This window comes from Amblyomma maculatum, chromosome 9 (assembly GCF_055883805.1).
Source record: "Amblyomma maculatum isolate TAMU_Amacu chromosome 9, ASM5588380v1, whole genome shotgun sequence".
Taxonomy (NCBI): Eukaryota; Metazoa; Arthropoda; class Arachnida; order Ixodida; family Ixodidae; genus Amblyomma; species Amblyomma maculatum.
Window position 1 is genome coordinate 29525727 of NC_139352.1, and position 18848 is coordinate 29544574.

Sequence of the window (18848 nt, forward strand, 5' to 3'; positions counted from 1 at the left end):
TTGCGTACGCGCCCCAACCGGAGACACTACGGAAAAAGCAATTTACTTTATTCTACATCCATGCCATCTCCTTCCACCCGAACTTGCTAATACGAGAAAGCGCACTAGTAAGATTAACCCGTTTTTTTGTTTCCTACATGAAGCAGACTATCTAAATGAATTGTAGATTTCAACACACTTGTTTACACTTTTCCGAACATTAAACATTTTAACCTTGCTCTTGGCATGATAGCTTTGTTGATTATGCGCCATAAAACCGAACACAACAAAAAACAACATGCGCCATCACTTTTTCTTTCGCCTTTAATGTTCATGGACAGAGAGCGGCCTCGTACAGACATAAAAAAAATGAGTGATTGCGGCTAAAATCACGACCAATTAAGGGTAGCTACTTCAAATGCTACTTATTTGCACTTCAGTTTTCACTTTATTTTCTTTTAGAGGCTCATTTTTCGGTCAAGCTAGCTTCAGACCTACTTTGGCGAAATAGCTGAGTAGGCTCCTTTGTGCTAGCACAATCTGAAATTGTGTGACCGATTAACGCCCCTTCATAGGCCTTGGCGGTAGTGGTGTGTTCTGGATGCATATCGCACCAATGGAAGCAGAGTAAGATGACATCATTCAAAGCACTAAGGCAGTTACACAAGCAGGGTTTGCTGGTGCTGCGATGGCGTAGCAGCCTAATGCGGCTGCCAGCAAATGTATTTGCGCTCCGTGAGATCGAAAGCTACCCGTGAATTGCAGCAATAACGTTTTATTTGTATCGCAAATTTCATTTTAGGGGCCTAGTTGGCAGCTCCTGCTAGCTCGTTACGTTTGGCAGTCTCGTGACGTCACACAATCCGCCGACCAATCAGTGTCTGGCTATGTCACCTGCAAACTACCACCTTCGTCATACGTGAATCGGCGACTTCGATGAGTGAAAATATAGTTGTAGAGGCTAAAAGTAGTTTCGTCTGTTAAAGAGCGGCACCTCAAGAAGTGGCATCGATCATATTTCAGAATGTGGCTCCACATAGACAACTACACAATGTGACATCAACCAACAAAAAGGGCTGCCTTGAAGCTGCCTCCGACCTGCAGAAGCAACGAAAATAAATATTCAAAATAACTACCTGCTACGATTTTCAAGTGTCAGATGATATACGAATGCTCACTTATCGCCGAGGTGTTTGAGGTCACTGACCATGTGACCTGGCGGAATTAAAGGTGCCGAGTGTGGTATGGCGGATTGAATCTGCAACCTTCTAGAAGTTCTAAATATACAAAAGGCGATACCATCGTGCTGCAGTGACAGATACCGGGAAACAAAAATGTGTCTCCTGCATATCTTAGACCTAAGCGTCCCAATATTCTTTTCTTTCAAGCTTCATTCAGGCTCTGAGCATTGCATATGGCACGAGTAATAGTAGTAGAAATCTTTCCAGTTTGGGCTGCTATATTCCAGACGACTCAGAGCCTCTCCGTACAGACCCCCTGTGGCTGCAAGTTTGACAGTTATTCCCAGCTGTATGCTAAAACCTCATGACGGAGTCTGATGTCCGGATTGAGACATAAGGACAGTGCTGACATGTTGGTTTTGCAAGCACTCACAAGTTCTTTTCATCCACCGATATAGTCTTACGACAAACCTCTGCCTCGCTTTTTGTCACGTTAAGTACCCAGCGGACATTCCCTTGCTTCTATTTCAATTCGCACGGCCGTACTCTGCTCATTTAAACAGCTTTTTTGATGAAGTTTTTATGTACGCGTCGACTTTTAATTTTCATTGCACTATGTCCTGATCCGAAGCTCGCACATACAAACATTCACGAGACCTTCATTATGGTGGCTGTTATCGGCCGCTGGCAAAGAGCAGTACGCTTTGTGCATTGCCGCCATTAGCACAGCCGCCATTTCATGTCCCTCTGAGCAGCGAATCAGTTCTTCGCTTATTGGGCTCGCACATCAAGGGAATTTCAGACAGAGATTTATAACTAATATGGTGCCTGGCCATCTCATCGTGTCCTTTCCGTGCTAAAAGATGTGCAGGTGACAAGGGAAATGGGAGGAGAAATATTGCGTGTGGCTGGTTCGAGGCATCGTCCCCTTGTCGCGGCGCCTTGATAGGACAAAACAAGACCTAGCGTTCGCTAGGTATTATTATCTCGCCGGCTTTTTCGCGGCGCATGGGTTTCTCTCTCCTATCACTTCCTCAAAAGCATTCTATGTTGCCGCATTACAGAAAACGCAGAAAAGCACTGACACCGTCAGGCGAAAACCCCGCTGCGATGTTCCAGGAAACATAGCTCAGAATCCGGTTCGGGCAGGCAGATATACAACGCAAACAACGACATGATCCCAACTTTCTTGCTGCATAAGTTTCTATAGGTGAGAATTACAAGGGACAGATAATAGCGCGCGCGCGTTGATTTTTGGTTGGTTTTCAACACAACATTTGGCTCAGCATAGTAGTAACTGATTCTAGGATAATCGATCCGATTTCGAAATAAGGCAAGGCTTAGGAGGTGGTGGAATAAATTTAAGTGGGTGGAAGACATTTGTATCTTTACGGGGGTGAAGTGGACGTAGCTATCACCAGACTGGGTTAATTTCAGGGGTATGGTAAAAGCATTTGCCCTGCTGAAGTGCGGCTGATGATGTTCATAATTATTGACTTTGTATCATTTTAAGACACCATTTATAGCAAATTTAATATAACTAGACTAACTGGTGCTGACATCAGTAGCACGAAATCGGTCACCTTTATTTATATTCCAAAACCATTCCACAAAAAGTGCGAAGTGAAGAATTGTTATTATAATAATAATATTAATAATAATAGTAATAATAATAATAATAATAATAATAATAGTAATAATAATAATAATAATAATAATAATAATAATAATAATAATAATAATAATAATAATAATAATAATAATAATAATAATAATAATAATAATAATAATAATAATAATAACAATAATAATAAATCTTTATTTCCATCAGGTGCTATACAGATGGAGGGCTACGGAAAAAAAGCTGCCACTTGGCGGCTTGACGAGTCCGCAGCCCCATATATAAGGCAGCGTCTAGGCAACACCAGAGAATCAACACGCGATAAACAAATAAACACTTAATCAATGCGGAATGAAAGAAAAGTTCCTGAGCCAGGTAAAACAAACACCGTCAGCACAAAAAGTAAACAAGCGATAAGCATAGCAAGACACTTGTTCTATGCAGAAGAAAAGAAATGCTAGATAAAACAAACACCAGAAAAGATGATCAGCTTAGTCAATCAGCAAACATGTCTCTGAGTTCAACAGTGGAACAGCTAAATAAATCAAAATTCAGTGATTGATAATAGTTTAAAAGCGATGGCAGAGAATAACACAAACGCTCCATACCAGAATTCAAGCGTGGTGCAGCAACCTTCAATTTTTCTCCACGTCTACTATTATAACACTCATTTGTTTCTAAATGTGCCAAGGCGTCCCGGCTATGAATATTTTTTTTTACTTCATATTTATACCGAGCACTCAAACGGTAGCGGTATAGCTTGTGAGCTGTAATAACATGAGCACTGTGAAAAAATTCTGCAGTGGTTACATTATAACCAGCATTGTACACGTGGCGCAGATACCGTTTTTGCACACGGAATATTTTTTGTGTGTTAGAGAATGTAGTTGTGCCCCAGACAAGTTGGCAGTAGTTGACGTGCGAATAGAAAAGAGAATTATAGATCAATACTTTTGTTTTAGTAGAGAGCATGTATCGGAGACGACCGACTACACCGGTTATCCGAGCAAGTTGGACAGATTGGCAGTGAATATCACACCTAGACATTTGAAATGATCAACAATGTCAACAGGATGGGAGTTTAAAACAATATCGGCATGAGGAGGAACAGGTTTATTTTTCGGCCGGAAGACAACAGCTTTTGTTTTATTTTCGTTAATCTTCATGCAATTGGATGAGGACCATTGCTGCAGTTGGACTATGGATCATTACAATCAGAGATGAGTTTATCGATATTATTGCCAGAAAAAATTATGCTAGTATCATCTGCGTATATAATAAATTTGGCGTTCTGATTAATGTTAACAATGTCATTAATATACAGGTTAAATAGCAAGGGGCCCAATATGCTGCCTTGTGGAACACCACAAAGCAGTGGCAGGACTCGTGACTGCGAGTTGTTGATTTGGACTACTTGACATCGATGGGATAAATACGATTGTAATAACTGTAGTCCACACCCACGTATACCGTAAAAGTCCAACTTCTGCAGCAGAATGTCATGATTCACCAGGTCGAATGCCTTGGAAAAATCTACAAATAGACCGACTACTATTTCCTTGCTTTCGAACTGCGTTAAAATATACTCTTTCTGGTGAAGCAGGGCTAACTCTGTAGACATATTCTTCCTAAACCCAAACTGGTGTTTCGTTATTAATTCGCAGTGATCAGCAAAATTTACAAGCCTGCAGTGTATTATTTTTTCGAGAGGCTTAGAAAATATAGGTAAGATAGACACCGGACGGTAATTGCCCAATTCATTTCTGCTTCCCTTTTTAAAAAGCACGACTACTTTTGCATTTTGCATTTTCACCGGAAATGTCGATGTCGTCAGACATTTATTAAAGATATGCATTAGAACTGGTGCTATGACATCTGCGACATACTGTACTGGTTTTATTTGAATTTCGTCGATATCCCTACTGCTGCTGTTCTTTAAATTTTTTATTGTTGAAATTACTTCCCGTACACTCACTGGCTGTAGAAATATTGATTTTTCATTCCGCGTGCTGATATACCGATACGCATTTGAGGAGCTGCCTGGCGTACTCATGCTTGTAAAGAAATTATTGAAAGCATCAGCCAGTTCCGCCTCGTGCAAAACTTTGCCATTAATCGTTAGTTTAGAAATGCAGCTACGTTGGTTATCGCGACGCAGTAGCGTGTTTAATTTGTTTCAGAGCAACTCACTCGGCACATTTTTGTCGTCCAAAAAACGTGACAAGTACTCTTTACGTGCATTACGTAGTTTTTTCGTTAGTTGGTTCATATATTGTGGACATATTACCAATAGATATCACGGGGCTGGATACGTATGGCATTCGACGAGGCTCAGCCAGGCTTTTTAAGCCGCTTTTTTCTCTGCATGTTTTGTGAGCGCAGCGTATTGACATTTGGTATGCCCAAGAAACAAAGGCAGAAAAGCCATAAACCCAACCGGCGACTAATTACAGCGCTGGTAACATCGGCGAGGATCTCGTACTTGTTGACATGCTAAACTTCAGCACAAGATTTCTCTTTTCGCTGCACTATCGCCCCGCCTTAGTGGCACAGTGGTTAGGCCGCTCCAGTGCTGACTCCGAGGGCGTGGATTTCAATCGTTGCCTCAGCAGCTACATTTCCATAAAGAGGAAACGGAACGGTCCTCATGTTGTGCGAAATCAGTGCGAGTTCAGATGGTCGAAATGTCTGGAGCCCTCAATTTCAGTGTCCCATGTAGCCTTCGTAGGTTTGAAACGTTAAACACAGTTGTCAAACTATGTCTGTGTGTGTGTTTGTTTGAGTGTGTGTGTGTGAGAGAGAAAAAGAAAGAGTGGGCGGAGACTTGCTACATGTCTAGAAAATGCACTGCTAACTCAGCCACAGTGTTCGATACCTGCCTGATGTAGAGAAAGCGCTTAAGGCAATTAACAACGGTGTGCGAAGCACGTTCGATGGCACAGTTCAAAAATAGGGCAGCGCACATGGAACGATGACAGTTGGGAGCACTGTATTGAGTTTTTGTTTGCAACAATTACAATATTTCACATACTTCCATGCGGTATAGTGGCATGATGCATGTTAGTGATACATGCGAAATTAAGATCTCAGCAGATCAGAAGCAGTAAGGTGATTCCAGCTGACTTCACTTGATGTACCTGCACTCTGGGCAGCTCTCAATTTGGCCGGAACCTATTCGAATACCTCAGAGCAGTGACACATTGTTCCGTGCAAGCTGGTGCGGTTTATTTTAGAAGCGTGAGGTGTGTTGACGGAATATAAATGTATACTTGTGCCTAAGTGCGAGACCACATTAGCGTGCATGTTCAGTTGCACATTTTTAGGGTAGTAACAAAAGTAAGAATATTGTCCGTTGTTATCCTAAAGGCCAAGGCTAATAAATAGCAGCAATTAAAAGGAACTATTTGACTTCACAGCGCTTACCTCATATGCAGATTAAAAAGGAAACATGGCGGAGCCTCATCTCCTTCTGAACAGTGGAAGCGGGATAGTGTTAATATAACTCGTCATCACCATTCCTGGCTTTCTTTCGCTGAACCTGCTTAAACTTCTTCTCAATCATGCGTTCTTTGATCAGCATATTCCTTTCTTATTGATTCACGACGATATTTTCTCTAGATGGCAAAAGATATATGCAGGTGATAACTCCTAAATAAAACACTCGTAATGACAGCATCACTGTACCTCTCCTGGTAGCACTCCTGAACCAATGAATCACGGTATTCGTCTCGCAGTAGATCGGTCCGACTCCCATTATCGCCCTAATTAACAATTTATTTTTAATATTGTTCTTTGCTGAAGCAGCCTCCTCGCAAAATCTGGCTTCCTGGTCTGATGTGAGGAAGTTTCAGTTGTAACTGTGACGCCATCTTGGAGCAGCCGTTTATAACGGCGCAGGTTTAACTATGGCATCCGCAATCAGCTCCCATGCAATAAACAGGACGCTTCATTGGTGAGGCTACAGATTTATCCATACTTGTGGCTCAATCTGAAAACCGCTGCGACAAATGACGGACGTTTAATCTCATTTAAGCCTAGTTATAACGACCTACACACAGGAAGGAACTGGCAGAGATATCAAAGTTAATCAACAAGCATAAATTTGCAGACATAAGGAAGTATATTATGGGGAAATGTCGCATGCTTTAAAAAACGGGGCAGCCTTAAAGCGTTGAAGACAACATTGAGAAGAGGCGAAAAACAGATGTAAGCGCTAGGGAACAAGGCGGGCAATGTCATTACGAATACGAACGGGATAGTCAAAGTAGCTGAGGAGTTATATACTGATCTCTATTTTATTGCCGAAGTAGTCAGGACAATAATAAAATAGGCAGTAGTGAAAAGCAGTCGGACGTTCTGCCGGACACAAAGGATAACGTGAAGGAAGCTTTAGAAATTATGAAAAGGGGAAAGCAACTGGGGAAGATCAGGTAACTACAAATTTATTGAAAAACAGAGGGGAAGGGTGTCGTGCTAGAAGAAATGGCTACCTTGCATAAGCAATGCTTGGTGTCTTGAGCGGCACCGGAGTCATGGAATAAAGCTAATAATATGCTAATTCATAAGAAAGGAGATGCTAGGGACTTGAAAAGTTACAGGCCAATCAGCTTAGTACCTTTATGCATAAGGTGTTAACTACGGTAATCGTTAACAGAATAATGGCAATCCTAGAATTCAATCAAATAAAAGATCAAGCAGGCTTTTGGACATGGTAATCTAGTATCGATAATATCTACACCATCAACCGGGTGGTAGAAAAATGCTCAGAATATAAATATCCCTTATAAATAGTATTCATTGATTACGAAAAGCATTTAACTCTGTAGAAACATCTGCTGTCAGACAGGCATTGCTAGGTAAGGGCGAAGACTAGCCGTACGAGAAAGCACTGGAAGATATCTATAAGTGCTGCAGAACAACCATAGTTCTGCATAAAGAAACAAAATTCTTATAAAAAAAGGTGTTCGGCAAGAAGACACGATCTCTCCAGTAGTATTCACAGCATGCTTAGAGGAAGTATTTGGAGACTTATAAAGGGAATAGCTAAGGATAAGAGTCGATGGAGAATGCCGCAGTATTCTTTGATTTGCTGATGAAATTGCTTTGCTAAGTAACTCAGGAGAGACACTGCAAAGAAAGATTGATGACCTAGATAGGAAAAGCGGAAAGGTAGGCTAGAAAATAAAAATGCAGAATACCAAGCTAATGTTCAACAGCCTCGGGAAGTAACAGCAGTTCACAATAGGTAGGGAAGCACTGGAAGTAGTAGGCGAATATGTCTACGTAGGGCAGGTAGTCACCGTAGATCTCGACCGTGAAAGGGAAATAACTAGGAGAATAAAATTAAAATTGAGCGCATTTGGCAAGTATTCGCAGATTATGACTTGCAGCTTACCGGTATCGCTCAAGATGAACGTATTCAACAGTTGCATCTTAACCCCGCCGGGGTGGCGCAGTGGTTAGGGCGCTCGACTACTGTTCCCAAGGATGCGGGATCGAATCCCGGCCTCGGCGGCCGCTTTTCGATGGAGGCGAAAAGCAATGCGCCCGTGTGCTGTGCGATGTCAGTGCACGTTAAAGAACCCCAGGTAGTCGAAATTTCCGGAGTCCTCCACTACGGCGTCTCTCATAGCCTGAGTCGCTTTGGGACGTTAAACCCAACAAACCAAACCAAACCAAGTTGCATCTTACCTGTACTTACCTATGGGGCTGAAAGGTGGAGGCTAACTCAAATGGCTAAATTAAGTTGAGGACAACGCAGGAGCTATGTAACGAAAAATGGTAGGTGTAACGTGGAGAGATAAGCGCTCAGAATGGGTCAGAGAAATAACTCCAGTTAATGTCATTATAGTGGGAATCAAGAAGAAAGTGGCATGTGCAAGGCATGTAGTGTGTAGAGAGGACAACCGATGGTCGCCTAGGGTAACATTTTGAATTTCAAGGGAAGGAAACCGCAGCAAGGTTAAGAAAAACGTTAGGTGGGCGGATGAGGTTAAGGAGTTCGCAGGGATCAATTGGATGCAGCTAGCATAGGACCGGTTTTAAGTGGAGGAGTGTGGTAGAGGCGTTCTCTCTGCAGTGGGTACAGTCTGGTGGATGACGATGAGGATAACGAGCTAAAGCAGCCGATGTTGTGGGTTGGAACCCTACCAGTTGGAATCCGCTCCGATGGTTTTCTTTAGTGTGAGAGCATTACGTGGAGATCATGGCAACTCGATTATTGGTCAGTCGTATGCTCCACCACTTTCTGTTGGCTGGCAAACTTGAATGACCCATAGGGGAAATGAGCGCGTTGTAGCCGCAATACCTTAGTATGAGCTACAGCGCAAAGCCACGTACGTGGTTGTGACCTCACCAAACAGCTTAGCCAATCGAAGCGACGACACAAACAAGATCGCGCATGATTCTTTGTTGGTGGTGCTCCCCATATGAATTATATCGCGAGCTAAACAAGCGGACTCCAGACATTCCGTTACACGCCACGTTCGGCCCTGTTCGAGTAGACGTGTTGGAGACAAGTGAATTACAAGTCTAAAGGAAAGCATTTAGCAGCGAAAACAACGAAAAGCGCTTATGTTAAACACTTTTTCACAATTCGTCGTTTGGCCATACGCTCTAAGAGCTCGAAAAAAGCCTCAAACTGCAGCCTGGCAGCCGCTGAAAGATAAATCGAAGCGGGATATTGAGGCCAAGTGCCGTAGCGACGATGATGGCGTGCGTAAATGATGTGCAACTCAGGCATACTTTTATAGCATTTACAAACTTTACTGGCCAAGCTATATGAGAGTGGGGAGGTGGTGAAGGGTGGCTGATCCTGGCCTACGGGGCTGGGCCTGGTAGGTCAACGGCGCTTGCAGCGGGGGCTAGCCTGCCACCAAATTTTTATTTGTTGTAGGCTGTCATTGCACACGCCACCGCTTATGTGGTGGACGACGGCTGCTACGGCGCGCGTCTTTCTCTCCCTCTTCTTTTTCTTTCTTCTTTACTTTCTCTCTTCTGTCCGCAAGAGGCAGCGGAGGTGGTTCAGCTATAGAGCCAGTAGCAGGCCCGTGCATTTTCTTTTCCTTCTTCTTACAGCCACAAGAACAACAAGCTACACTTTCTTTCCTGGCATCCTCAATCATGTTAAGATTTCCTGTCACAACGCCTGTACCCGCGCATCTCGGGAAGGCGAATGTGAGGAAATACTTTAGTTGTGAAGTGGTAAGAAGACTTAACTGCTATTAGTGATCTATACCAGAGCAGAGAGATTGAGGACTCGAGATCAAATGGCGGTGCAGAATATACGGTGGAAATTACACGCGTATGCTGCGGCGCGAGCTGACGAGCACTTTTGTGGGCACCATAGACTTGTGCAAAGAGCCGAGAGAATTTTTTTGCTGATGTTGTGTATCCTAGGTTTTTTTTTGCGCGCTGCTTACGCGTGTATATCCGGGTAAGGTGTAAGTTAAAAGAAAAGTGATAGGTCATAAAACGGTTGATGAAGGCACTATGCTACCCGTGGCACCTCTGCTGAGCAAGCAGACATAGGCTTGGCAGGGAAAGAAAGCGCTGCCGAGAATAAAGGAAAGCTGGTAACGCACTCAATTTCGAATCGTTTTCTAACAACGCAAACCCAATAAACATGACCAAAAGAGATAAAGACCTCTATCGACTCTCTTCGCGCAAATAGGCTTAAGAATAACGCTACATTCAATCAGTCCTTCTTGTGGCTTCTTCTCTATTGTGGAAACAACTGCAGTGTAGCAGAAGATACTGGATTAACATTTTATATTATCATACATGTGCGTTAACCCTTGCTTCACTCTAATGCATTTAGTGTTTTTCTTCTGGCCATCATGGGGGGCCTTACGCAGGTACACGGCTTCAGACGCGGCTGTTCGCGCTATTCTAGACTCTGCTCTGGCTCAGTACTCGTGGATGGATCCCGAGACACTGCAGCGGGCCGACGAGCGATTGCGGCGACTGCGCATCGTCCTGGGCCCTCCGCCTACGCTAACCAAAAGTGCTGATGTAACCCGGCGCTATCGGCACATGGAGGCGTTTAGCGACTCGGTGTCGTTCGCCACCTGGCTCTTGGAACATCGAGCCCGTGAAGTGCGTGCGCGCAACGCTGAGCTAATGCAAGGTGTATCCACGTCACAAACACCACCGGAGCCCGAGCCGGTCAGTATATTCGGGGACAGTACAGGGACGCACCATTAGGGAAAAAATGTATCTCTTCTTAGGACAAGCATTCGGAATGATAACCTTGCCTTCTCACAACGACACCAAAGTCGATAAATCGGGCACTCGGGTTCGGCACACTAATATTCTCCAATTGTGTTTAATAGAGTACTGCAATAAGCAAAAAAATGTTAAACGAAATCATGGAATAGTTTGAAAAAGTCTCAAATACAGAAGCTGGAAAATGATATATTAAGACAAGCATTATAGCAGACAGGCAAAAATTCTTAAGGGCAAATCACGCAAACATTTTTATATCAGTGCACAGTCGGCCACTTGTTAAATGTATTGCGCGAGCATCGACTGCCCGGCGCTGTAGAGCTGGAAGACAAAGGAGAGGATAAAGCATGCGTGAGCAAAGGTGCGTCCATAGTTCCTTATGCGGCAGAGATCGCCGTCTGCTGGGCCTGTTTTAAGTAGTGCGACACTTCACCTTCTCTTGAGTATATTTCGCCTATATCGGTCGATTCCCAAAAGTTGCAACTGCTTTGTTGAGACCCCAAACATCACATGTTTCTACCCACATGCGCAGCGCACCCGAGAAGCCAGTTGCGACATTATTTACGAGTAACTAATTGCAGAGGACCCTCAATATCGGCGTTTTAACCCAAGTAAAAGAAACAATATCGAGGCTGTACCCGAGAACTTAAGTAGCTAGTGTTTTAGACAAGAGGACTTGTCTTTATCGGGGCAAAGCGTTCATCACTAATGGAGGTTTAGGTTGGGCTTTAGCTCAAGGTATGAAGCCCCATTGACAGGAACGAATCGGTGGTGGGTGAGGAAAGCGGAATAGAAGAGGGTCACTAGCCACGGGGTGTTGGCAGGGCAAGGGGCGTGGAGTAGGGATAGCTAACACAATCTTGAAAAGCACAAGTGCCGTAATAGGTCGCTGTGGGGTAGCTGCTAGCCGAGTGAACCGGAAAATACTGAGAAAAACGAGTTTAACAAAATCGGAGAAATAAATAAAGGAAAACAATAAAAACCAGGGCTGACGGAGTTGGCCTTACAAAAGGATCGAAAAGAACGACACAAGACATTCGAAGGAAAATCATAAAGTTGTGAAAAGAAGATAATGGCATTGTCCCAGTCTTCATACTGCAAGGCGAATGGAACAGCATTACGAGGGCCATATTCTATATTTATTCATTAAAACAAATAAAATGCCCCTACTTGCCCTCATTGTTATAAGTACTGCATATGATAGTGTCAATCGTAGATAGGAAAGACGAGAAGATCAAGGAAAATAAATTTTGACATGGAAACAAGACAAGCTCGCTGTATACAAAACGCTTTATTACCGCATTGAGAGAACAAAGGGAACTAAAAAGAAAAAAAAATTATGGGCAGAGAACTAGACAGCGAAAATATTAGAGTCCTAAATATATAATATAATCGACTTAAGTCATACGAAATATGAGGTATGGTTGAAGCGATGGAGGTAAACAGGCTCATGGCGATGACGACTTTGCGGGGAAAGTAGCTTCCAGAGACATTTATCTAAAAGGGCTGCTATGAGCTGTGTTTGAAATGACGAATTCTAGTCAGCAAAGAAGAAATGTGGCTAGGAAGCACAAAAATAATATCCTCAAAGTCCCGTCAGCACTCGGCGTCTCTGTCCATGCTGCGCTCTCAGACACGTTCTTCGCTTTTGTGGAGCAAAACATCTCCTCTGCACCACTGAGTCTAATTCGTCTTTATCCTAAGGCAACCTTCCTCAAGCGTGACGAAGTGGCCTTAAACCATTCTTTTTAAATACTGCCAGGCACCTATTCATATAAGGTACAAAGACTGTACTACAAGAAAGAGAATGGACACAAAAAAAGGGGGCTAACATCACTAAAAATGTTATAAAGATTTCTCAAGAAAACAATAACACTTATCTAACCTGAATTTCGAAGCACTATATTGCGGACGAACAGATGATGCGTCTCACAAAAAGTATTTACGCTCTTTTATACAAGCCGTTGTATACACAGATTCATGTCCCTGTGAGTGCTACTTCTTCCAAGCAATTGGCAGGTTTAAAATTTATGTACTGTTTAAAGTATACTAACAGTAAGGAGCAAACACACTTAGGACTGTCAGACATTAAGTACATCTGGCACTAAATAGGTGATGCTGCTGATATTATGCCTTTTCCAGTTAGCGGTCTTCTTGTTCATTCAAGTATTCCGTCTTTCTGGCCCGTACCTAGTCACTGAGCGAAGCCCGCATGCAGGGGCCCAAGCAAATACTTTGAACGCAAATGTTTTAAAGCAAAAATTTAGAGCGGTAAAATTAGGTTTCGTGACATGCTGAAATGCGAAATAATTGCGAGGTCCCTGCCTAGTTGTCCGTAAGCTCGCTCTATTTTCTTGTTTAGTACTGTATCAATAAATATTACTATCACTAAATATCTCTCTTCTGATGACGTCGTATGTGTACCGATAATGGTGACCTTAACTCCAATGGAGGTGAGAGGTAAGTCATACCTAACTTTTCTCGTGATGACTAACTACTAATTAGTACCGAACAAAATGTGACATCTCATTATGACTAATTATCCTTTGTTATTTGCCTTATTATTGTTAGTTGTCGTTTTTATCGTCATTATCTCATGTACAGATTTCATGGTAACACACATTTCTCACGCTACCAAACAGCCGAAAAATGTTTCCGCATTAATAATCACCGGCGCTGCAGTTCTTGGACATGGTGCCAACGGCAGTGCTGGACTCTACGCGACATCAGCTGCGTGTGTCCCCGGCACTACTGTTCCCGCCATTTTTCATTGAAAAGAACCAGCCGCATTCTGACGCGGTCAACTACGCTGCTCTCGGCTCCATCGTCGGCTCCCTTCTTGCTCGCCACTTGGACCCCGTGAGCGGCGTCTACGATATCCTCGGCGTTCGCTACGCGCAGACCTGGTACGCGGAGGCGAGCGAAACGGCATACCAGGACCAGCTACATTGCACGGCCCTCAAGCAGACCTCTTACGAAGGAATTAATGTCACCGATGAAGACGCATCTGAGGTAAGCCAAGCTGTCCTACCCAGAACTGTCGTTCACGTTCCAGTTCGCGCTAAAATTGTGCCGGAGTTCAGCACATAGCTCACTTCACCCGTTTCGTGATCGAAAGTGGCCTGGTCACTTACTGGTAGCTATGAAACCGAGTTAGCGTCAGTGAGGTGAACAAAGGCTTCTTTATACACTACACAGCATTATATACAGTGCACGATCCGCATGGCGGTCGAAGGCAACTAGCCATACACAACTATAGTGGCGAAGGACGAGGTGTCTACGACGCGTTGCATTTTTGCGATTGAGTGGCACTACCCTCTTAGAACGTTCGCAAATACGTCGGTCTGCGGTGTCAGTGAGCTCGCTTAGCCTAGAAAGCCATTGACACTAACATTGACCTATACAGAGACAGCACGTGACGACGGCGGAGAGGGGCAATCAGCGAGCGCGCTGATAGCTTTTTTTATATCAGCCGCGGCATGATGACGACTCGCCGCTATTGAACGGGCACCGGGTCGACAAGGTTTTCAGGCGTGTTTTCGCACTATGCCCACCGATGCTTCCGTGCAATGCGCAACAACAACGTGGAGCAGCACCAGGGTTTGCAAAGGGCGCGGTTATCAGGAAAAGCTTCACGTTCGGCTGAGCGCAATCAGGGTGGTATGGCCTACCACAACAGCTCTCACTACGGACAGCATTTCGACGACAGACGCAGTAGACTTTTCCAAAAACATTATTTTTTTTTTAATTAACAATGTCGCAATGTAAAACAAAGCTTTGACCGACATTTCAAGATCTTCATCGAATTAAAATGAACATGTAATGCTATTAGGCTGAACACTGCATCAAGTGGAGCAGACAGTGATTCTTCTCAACACACGAGCATGCAGCTTCGGACGGCGTGTTCAGATCTGCAGTAAAACAGTATAAATGTTATTACACGTTCGCCGGTATTTTACAAATGGTAGCAAAAATGCTGGTTATTCGTCCCGAAAACAAACAGATTTTGTTTTTGAATTTCACGTCAATTGACAGTGGCTTAGTGCAATATTTGGTAACGAGGTCGGCTGTCAACCGCCGTCACTTATTATGAGGTGCAAATCTATTTCTTACCAGTTCTATGCCAGATTTTGTCAATAATCTAGGGCGCACAATTTTGTTTTGAAGATAGTTGTCGTAAGTGATCCTCTTTCCGTTCTCCTAGGGCCAGGTGTATAATTTGATGTGAAACTGCAATATTAAAAGCTCGGCGATGATAGCTGAAATTCACACCGAAGATGCGTGAATTGTAGTTTCTAAACAATAGTATTTAGTATAAACAGTAGCAACTAGAAACATTATAAAGTGACTGAAAAGCACGACCTGTCTTATTTAAGTAATAAAGCCAGTCGTTACGGCAAGGGAATGTAACTGATGTCAAGCTCCACACCGGCAGAAAGATTAAAGAGACGGGGACAGTGCGGTACTCGCACGTGTTTAGAAGGCTGAGTAATGTGCTATTGCGTCACCGGATTGACTCGTAGAGAAATCGCCTGGAGGAATAAAACCTGCTTGGTGAATCTTTTATCTATTCTCCGCTAGATAGTGACATCCATCGACGTACTATATATAACACAGAGACACCTAAACAACTTCTGCGCATAGTTTTGGAATATTTAACGCGTAAGCCGTACCCCAGTTTAGTTTCTGGTTTTGACGGATGTGTTCGTAATGTAGTAGGAAAATTGAAGGCCTGTGGCTTAAACGATGCTCCTTCCTCTACGGCGCATACATAATCATTTTTCCGTGAATGCACTAAGCTCCTGAAAGCATTATTATGAAATTAGTGTACACGTAAATGCTTGGGGCAGGGTAATAATGAACCTCGTTGCACAAGAACATGAACAGCCCAAGCCGAGATATCCAATGCCAGTAAAAACGAATGAAGGTAGTACATTGTTATACATCCGATAGTAGAGCTCGTTTTTCATATTTGCTTTGACAACTTGTAAATCCAGTCAATACAGATGCCGCTTTCTTTCATCTTTCAAAGAAAGATGAAAGTCGTTCACGTCACGTCCCTGGTACCCCAGGCACGACAATGTACGCTCGTTATGAAATGCGACCGGAAAGAGGTCTGACTACTTATTTTGGTTGATACTTCATATTTGATTGTGTTAAACCACCTTTAATCAGCAGTGGTTTCGAGGGTGTTTAAATGGACTCATCCCAGTTTTGAATTAATATTAGTAAAGACTGGTGAAGTAACAATCCCGAGATGCAACTAATTTTGCGCCGCTTAAACGTGTTCTGGCTGACGGGAAAAATGAGACAGTGAAATTCCCCTATCTGCCCTTTTACAATCCTTGATCATAAATGGTATGAAAGTCTCAACAGATAACAGATCGAGGTGGCGCATTGGTTACGGCGCTAGCCTACTGTGCCCAAGGACGCCGGATCGAGCCCTGGCCTCGGCGGCCGCTTTTCTGTGTAGGCGGAAAGCTAGGCGCCCGTGTACTGTGCAATATCAGAGCGCGTTAAAGAATCCCAAGTGGTCGAAATTTCCGGAGTCCTCCAAAACGGCGTCTTTTAGCCTGAGTCGCTTTGGGGCTTTCAACAGGTAACATGAAACCAAAGTTTGAGCACATAATTTGATATGTTCGCGGATTTTATTTACCTATTACTATGCAGGTTTTGGCGCATACCGTCGGCCTCCGAATGGCTCACGCCGCATTTCGAAAGCGTGTCCAGAACAACACCGCTTCTTCCCCGGGCGGTGGCTTGGCCAATGAGCCCTCTCTCTTGGGCATAGGCGCTTCAGGACACGTGTACGACCAGGAGCGGCTATTCTTCGCCGCCTACTGCTTCCATCTGTGTGGCATCGTCCTCCCCCGCCAAGTGACGCATTCATTGCCGGTCAACGTGCGATGTAACCTGCCACTTCGCCAACTTCAAGAGTTTGGGAAAGCCTATAACTGCCCCAACGGCAGTGCCATGGTTTCTGAACAGACGTGCCTCTGATAACACTGCGGTTTGTGGCCGCTCCCTAGAGAGGGAACCGCTATTGATGAACCCGTGGAGTCCACTAATGCGAGTTTCAGATGACACTCATGGTGGAAAAAATTATCTGGTCTTTGTTAGTTTACAACGCGGTTTATTTGTTGCGTCATATGTTTTATATTCGATAAATAACAAAAGTGTGCTATAAACGTACAAGTATAATTTTTCTCGTTGTTTAGATATTCATCTCAACGTGAAATTTTAAAATGGTTTCTGCTCAAGACGATAGTGAAATGCGTGATATGTATTCATCGTTTTCGAAAGCAAAGATTCAAACAACTTCTTTAAGGCAACTGGCAGACTGTATTCTTTGTTTCCTAATCATTGCATGGCCGCGCGAAACATATCACTTCGCTTTATTGTTTTTGTTTAGAACATATAGGATGAATTCGTGCTGATCATCATATATTTGAAAACGAACCTAAATATTCGTTTTCTTACATTCTGCAGTCACCATTATTTTACGTTTTAAAATAACGTGAAGCCATTTAATAGCACACTGCCATTAAGAGCGTATTGTACCTTTATTTGGTCCATACATGGTATGAAAAACTACCTCGAAGAAAACAAACCTATTCATACTTGTGCTACTCATCGTAGGATTAGTATTCTAATCATCACTGTCACCTAATTTTGGAGTTATTTAATTGTGAAGTGACCCTATGTCTACTGCTGCGGCACCCAAGCCCCCACACACCTCCCCCTTGTGGGACGGAGACGAGCTGCCCTTTCAGACCTTAACCTCCCTTTGCGCCCATGGCTGCGACAACGGGAAACTGACCTTTTGTTGAAAGGTTCGGAGGCGCATTGCCGATCAGCACTGACCCTGCTCGCCGACCTCTCGAGGCAGGCCGTTGAGCTTCTGAGAAGTAACGCCTTGGAAATGACCTCCGCAAACGGCCAACTTCCCGGGATGTTTTGCCTTGGTGCAGTCTCTACACCACCAGCACAAGATCGGCATAGACATCGGAGTAGCTAGCCCTCCCCACCGAAAGATGGCCGAGGAGGCTAAGCACCACCCTCGGCAGTGGACGGCATCACAAGTCCTTGCTTGTGCTCCGCTCATTGGACCGTACAGTTTGAGCCTTGTTTCCCAGCTAGAGAAGTGGGCATAACCGACCATATTGGAACAGCGGAAATTGTCTCTGTCGAGAGCCCCTTTTTCGTCCTTCAACTTGTACATATTTCATCATGTCAAGCCTTGTATAAAGCATTTCTTCGCCTCTACTTCCTGGCTGCTCCTACTCCTTCTCCTTCGTCTCGGCTCCTCGTGGTTCTACTGCGGTGAAATCTAGGCCCCCGAACCCCGATCACTCATCTGCTCCATCTCGAAGCCCATCTTTTCTCATCGTCACTCCGCAGCAGCAGCCTTCCGAGCCAGGACCCGGGAACTTTGGCCCGGCGTGAGACATCAGGCCAACGAACGGCGCCCCCCTTGAACAGCACGCAGCGTGGTCGAATGAGACGAAGCGCCGTGGTCATTCACTTTGGCCATGTCACAGAAAAGAATATCAATATTTTTTTCACCTGTCCGAAAGCGTTCATATCAAGACACTGAAGCCAGCAAAGATAGCTGCGTTCTTATCTATTTTTTCTACTTTGACTTGTATGCGAGATGACACATTAGGACCTCACTTTTCTTGTTTTCGCTGCCCAGAGGCTAGCAAGGCCAGCCACAGCGCATGCGTTCGGCTTGTGTTGCCCCGACCACCGCGCGGCGCCTTTCGGAGCGCGTTTGTTTTTTCTGACCGAGTGTTGTTGTTGTTGTTGCAGTGGGAAGAAGGAAAAGAAAATGCGCGGGC

The 18848-nt window shown here is 44.1% G+C and overlaps 1 protein-coding gene across 1 annotated transcript in view; it reads left to right on the forward strand.

Annotated features, from left to right (window-relative positions):
* LOC146178717 (neprilysin-1-like) overlaps window positions 1–17041 on the forward strand; it is a 39227-nt gene extending 22186 nt beyond the window's left edge. Inside the window, exons 7-9 of the mRNA XM_084580017.1 lie at window positions 10638–10947; window positions 13690–14019; window positions 16678–17041. Coding sequence (XP_084436143.1) covers window positions 10638–10947; window positions 13690–14019; window positions 16678–17007 — 970 coding nt within the window. The 3' untranslated portion in view covers window positions 17008–17041. The remainder of the gene's footprint in view (window positions 1–10637; window positions 10948–13689; window positions 14020–16677) is intronic.
* The last annotated feature ends 1807 nt before the right edge of the window (window positions 17042–18848 follow it).